The 5841-nt window shown below is 39.6% G+C and overlaps 1 protein-coding gene across 1 annotated transcript; it reads right to left on the reverse strand.

Moving 5' to 3' along the window:
* Window positions 1-166: 166 nt before the first annotated feature.
* LOC110459888 lies at window positions 167-4321 on the reverse strand. Its single transcript, XM_021512356.1, has 2 exons — window positions 4213-4321; window positions 167-2518 (listed from the first exon to the last, which is right to left on the reverse strand). The coding sequence occupies exons 1-2, from the start codon at window positions 4283-4285 to the stop codon at window positions 1179-1181; spliced, it is 1413 nt and encodes a 470-aa protein (XP_021368031.1). The 5' UTR covers window positions 4286-4321; the 3' UTR covers window positions 167-1178.
* Between the last annotated feature and the right edge of the window lie 1520 nt (window positions 4322-5841).

The raw sequence follows: 5841 nt of genomic DNA on the forward strand, positions 1-5841 counted from the left end.
CTATGGGTTCGATTATTACCAAACATGGGCTTACTGTCGGATAAATATGGTATAAACAACTACTATGGGGACAATAACCCAGCTCAATACATACATAATTTTATACTCATAAAATATAACGGTACTTGAAATATTAAGTTGTATACGGTGTTCCGCAAAACCNCCCCCCCCCCAAACTATGAATTGTACTCCCGTGTTTGAAGCCTTTATTTATGTTATCGTTATAAATACACAGTAACTTATGTTAATTAATTAAGGGTTTCAAACAGAATTTTTAATTTTGCAAATTGTACCTATCAAGTTTAACATTCAGGGGTAACACCAGTACTGTAAAGTTTAATACTCAAGACATGATATTGATGTAAATAATTGTAAGTGTTAATTATAACATTGTTATTGTTTTCATATAAAAAAAATATAAATATATACATTGTACACTGTCAATATCTATAAGTTTTTTGTGTTCAGATTTTTTGGAATACTTGCATACAGTGGATTTATCACTGGATAGTGGACATGTATACGTACGTAGTGCACATGTATATGTATTACATCAATACATCGCAAAGACCATCTGGTTTTCAAGTACTTGGTACGAAATTACTATGAAATGCACAAGACTTCTGCGATTACAGTGATTTCCCCAGGCCCATTTTGCTGGGCGCAGAGCCTGGCGCTAAATAAGTTAATAACCACCAATTTTGCTACATGGCGCCCAGCGCTATAGCGCTAGCCCTTATAATATGTTTATACATAACAATCATTGGAAATAATGCATGAAGTTTTCAAAAGTATATGTATGTTGTTTGTATTTGCAGGAATACAACTCGGGGACAAACAGGTACAATGAATGTCATGTGATTATTGTCTCTCTCATCTACTGTCACAATTAATATTGCAATTGGTTCGACACATGAACTACATTGTGTCATTGTCTGTGATATGAATCGCACTTGTTAGAATAGTCTATGATGATATATAACACTTGTTAACATATCAAACGTGCAACACATATATTAAATATCACTGTCATTGTCTGTGATAATAGCACTTGTTAGATGACTCTAAACATTTCAAACCCTGATATGAAGTTTTCTGGACATGTGACCACATATATATATATATAGGTAACATTTATAGAAGTTTTCTGGACATCTGACCACATATATAGGTAACATTTATAGAAGTTTATGCCACATGGCACCTATAGCTTCTATATGTCCAACATCTAACTCGACCCCCTTACTTCTTACTTCTTGTCGAAACTGCCTCTGTAACCTTCCAACCTCGGACTGTAGCAGTTTGATTTTACTGTGTTGTTGTTTAAGTTTGTCGATCAGGGCTTTCCTGTTCATATTTCTGTGTCGAAATTTTTTCTGCATGTAATTTGGCGTTGGGCTGGTTTTGAGTATACGTGATTTCTCCTCTTGCCGTAACCTCCGGTCCCTTAAATTCCGTCGCACTTTTGAACAGGGTTGACACCTCGCACCTTGTACCAACAATTTACACAGTGTACTACGAATTGTTGAAGTGTAATGTAAATTACCTTTCACCGCACTCAAGTCTCCTTCTCTATAGGCGGAAGTGTCTCCAGACATATCTTGTTTAGCACGTCCAATGCCAACCAGATTTTGAAAGCACTCATCGGGACTCCCAACACAAACAGAAAAACTCAGTAGTTTCTTCACAATAGCACTTATTTTCAATGGCGTATCAAACTTTGACGGTAATCCCATCCAAAAGTCATGATCGCGACATATTTCGATTCTATGAACAAAAAGTTTAGCGCTTAGATCCTTGTCAATTGTAAGAGACAATTTCACAGTTGGTTGACTTACATCATCATTGGTAGGGTACAGTTCAATAATTTGTATTAGTTTTGAATTGGAGTTTAATTGATAAGGAAACATTACAACATTTGAGATGTTGGATTTTAGATGGTCATAAATTGGCACTGGATCCGGACCTATCTCACATTCTGGGGAATTCAACTCCCGTTCCTTTTCCAAGTCAGTCTCGCACTGTGGTATAATATCACTCTCATCTAGGGTCACAATTGGCTCGACACAGGCGCTATCACTGTCATTGTCTGTGATAATAGCACTTTGTAACATACACATATCAATCGGCTCAATACACTTTGTACCGATATCACTGTCATTGTCTGTGAGAATAGCACTTGTTAACTCAGCACACGCTGTATTACTGTCAATATCAGAGATTGTGACTATATTGTCAATCAGTTCAACACTAATATCACTCTCATTGGCTGTGATGGTAGAAAGTGTTACACCTTTTTCGTCCTGATTATACAACACTCCCTCATCCAGGAATCCAGGTGTGGTACTGACCAGTCTACATGGTTGTTTCTGCATTCCAATACATTTTGCACTTACAGCATACGTATGGAGATTATCCGAAGACAAACTATCTTCCTTTGTTGATATTTTGGTCGATTTTGATTTCGATTTCTTTCGAGGTCCAATGGATTTTCTTCTAGATGTTTTCATCATGATTGCTAAAAAAACAGGAACAAATTAGTCAAATATTATTCTGATATAACACCAAGAAAATACTATGTAATGTTAACAGAGCTCCAGATAAGGGATGTACAGGCATACAGTCTTATTTATAAGTTATAGTAATACATTGTAGTATGCTAACATGGGTGTCCGGTTTTCAGTATGCTAGAAATTATTATCATCTAAGTACTACTTTATATCACCTACTGGTATCTCGATAAATTCACTTTTATGTTTTGAGAACTTAGGAACGACTTAAGAACTTAACATGACATTTCACTGCCATTGGGAAGTTGTTTTTTCTCAAACTATAATGTGTGCGTGCGCGAACTTGAGAAAAGAAATGACGCCACAATCTGAAATAACGTCATTGCGATTTTACTTCCGGTGTAAGGACGTCCATGTGCAAGTCATGTTGGACATTATAGACCCGTACACGTTCGCTGTTCCACTTTCAGTGTACCGTTTGCGTAGCATTTCCATACCGTTTGCGTAGCACTTGCGTATCATTTCCGCAGTACTCCCAGTATACACTACAGCTGTAGTGTATTTGGCCGCCTAGTATACAGTACAGCTGTAGCGTATTTGGCCACCCAGTATACAGTACAGCTGTAGTGTATTTGGCCGCCCAGCATACAGTACAGCTGTAGTGTATTTGGCCGCCCAGTTTACAGTACAGCTGTAGTGTATTGGGGCCGCCCAGTAAACAGTACAGCTGTAGTGTATTTGGTCAATTTTTATCCAACACTTTCAGTGCTCTATATAGGTAATGAATAAACTAGAACACTAAAATTCTCCCTCAGCCAGGTTCTGCCATGTGCCTGACATACATCCCCTCACCCCCTCACCTCCCCCCCCTCCCCCCCCAGTCTTTTATTAGTAAGTCACCTTTGATCTTGACCTTAAACACTTTTTGAACACCTTTTGCCATTCTACATATCAAAGTGTATCACCATGTCAAATTGGAAAAAGATTACTCTTTTGGTTTCAAGGATAATTTCCGTAAACAAAAGAGCACATGTGGACAGATAGACAGATGGACACCGTGATTACTATAGGGCACCCGCATCTCCAATGTTTGCCCAAACCCACTGACCCTAGTAAGTATGTAAGTGTACTGACCTATCACCCACTGACCCTAGTAGGTATGTAAGTGTACTGATCTATCACCCACTGACCCTAGTAGGTATGTAAGTGTACTGACCTAACACCCGCTGACCCTAGGAGGTATGTAAGTGTACTGACTACACCCGCTGACCCTAGTAGGTATGTAAGTGTACTGACCTATCACCTGCTGACCCTAGTAGGTATGTAAGTGTACTGACCTATCACCCACTGACCCTAGTAGGTATGTAAGTGAACTGACTACACCCGCTGACCCTAGTAGGTATGTAAGTGTACTGACCTATCACCCACTGACCCTAGTAGGTATGTAAGTGTACTGACCTATCACCCGCTGACCCTAGTAGGTATGTAAGTGTACTGACCTATCACCCACTGACCCTAGTAGGTATGTAAGTGAACTGACTACACCCGCTGACCCTAGTAGGTATGTAAGTGTACTGACCTATCACCCACTGACCCTAGTAGGTATGTAAGTGTACTGACCTATCACCCGCTGACCCTAGTAGGTTTGTAAGTGTACTGACCTATCACCCACTGACCCTAGTAGGTATGTAAGTGTACTGACCTATACCAGGCGTCTTGGGTGAAAGCGTCCGGTTCCCTGGCTTATTGTAAGGATGGCGCTTAGCTAATGACATATCTGCTGCTATACCTGCGTGATTATAATCCTGAAAGTAAACAAGATCAATAAAATGCAAATTCTATCATTTCTTTTATTTTCAAAGAAAATTGTACCCCAGCAATAAGACCTCAAGAAATGTTGTCTGTAACACAATTTTAGAAGTTGTTTATTTGAACAATTTTCTTTAAAGAAGTATAGGGACAAACTTATAGGTATGCAAGGACTGTGGTCAAAGTTTGCTAGGACTGTGGTCAAGGTTTGCTAGGGCTGTGGTCAAGGTTTGGTAGGACTGTGGTCAAGGTTTGGTAGGACTGTGGTCAAGGTTTGCTAGGACTTTGGTCAAGGTTTGCTAGGACTGTGGTCAAGGTTTGCTAGGACTGTGGTCAAGGTTTGGTAGCACTATGGTCAAGGTTTGGTAGCACTGTGGTCAAGTGGTCAAGGTTTGGTAGGACTGTGGTCAAGGTTTGGTAGGACTGTGGTCAAAGTTTGGTAGGACTGTGGTCAAGTGGTCAAGGTTTGGTAGGACTGTGGTCAAGGTTTGATAGGACTGTGGTCAAGGTTTGCTAACAGTCATATGGTTATCTGTTTTTTGTGTACTACTTTTGACTTATTATGGAAAATCTTGTTTTATGGGTTCTCCAACTATTCCAGTGATGTCTTAGACTCATGTGGTACAGTTCACTGAGTTAAAGATCTTCTACAAAGGTAAGAGTCTGCCAAACTTAAATGAACACCTATTTATAATATATACAAGAGGCCCATTCACTTCAACTTGGGCCTTAATAGCTCACCTGGTATTTTATTTTCAATTTAAAACCTGCTGAGTACCATACAGGTTTATCAAAGGAGTACAAGAAACAAAGTTGCCAGAAGAACTACATGTAAACCTGTTTTGGTGGATAAGACACCAAGAAAGCCAAGATAGCCTCCAGGGATTGGTCCGGACTGGCCCTCCGGGGGAGGGGAGTTCTTTTCTCAAAGATGCTCTAGAATTTTGATGAAATTCCCTTCATTAATAAAAAAGAGAGAACAATTTCCTATTTTCCTCTAACTCCCCTGTTGGGCCTCACATGTACCTTTTTATACAAATTAAACAAATTAAGGTTTTTTCCCCCCTAAACATGCTTCAGACCACGTTTGGTTTAAATCCCTTCAATTGTACAGTAGGAGAAAACATTTCCTCTATTTCTCCTCTTGGGCCCTACTCCTCTGCCNCCTCTTGGGCCACACCCTCTGTTTACACAAACTTGAGGCTCCTTTGACCAAAGATGCTAAAGAACAAATTTGGTCAAAATCCTTCTATTTGTTGAGAAGATGATTTTTAAAGATTTACCGATTTTCCCCCTATTGGGCCCCGCTTCTCTGACCCCAGAAGAGCCACACCCTCTGTTTATACAAACTTGAGGCTCCTTTGTCCAAAGATGGTCTAGAACAAATTTGGTCAAAATCCTTATTTTGGTTGAGAAGAAGATTTTTAAAAATTTACCTGTTTTACCCCGCCCCTCTGCCCCCAAGGGGACCATACCGTTCGTTAATACAAAACTGAGAACTCTTTGGCCAATGATGCTTCCA

This window comes from Mizuhopecten yessoensis, unplaced genomic scaffold (assembly GCF_002113885.1).
Source record: "Mizuhopecten yessoensis strain PY_sf001 unplaced genomic scaffold, ASM211388v2 scaffold10273, whole genome shotgun sequence".
Classification (NCBI taxonomy): domain Eukaryota; kingdom Metazoa; phylum Mollusca; class Bivalvia; order Pectinida; family Pectinidae; genus Mizuhopecten; species Mizuhopecten yessoensis.

Coding starts and splice junctions, on each gene's coding strand:
- LOC110459888 (XM_021512356.1), bottom strand. CDS start 4,285: ATGTCATTAGCTAAGCGCCATCCTTACAATAAGCCAGGGAACCGGACG. Junction 2,519..4,212: donor ACCCAAGACGCCTGGTATAG/GTCAGTACACTT, acceptor CTGTTTTTTTAG/CAATCATGATGAAAACATCT.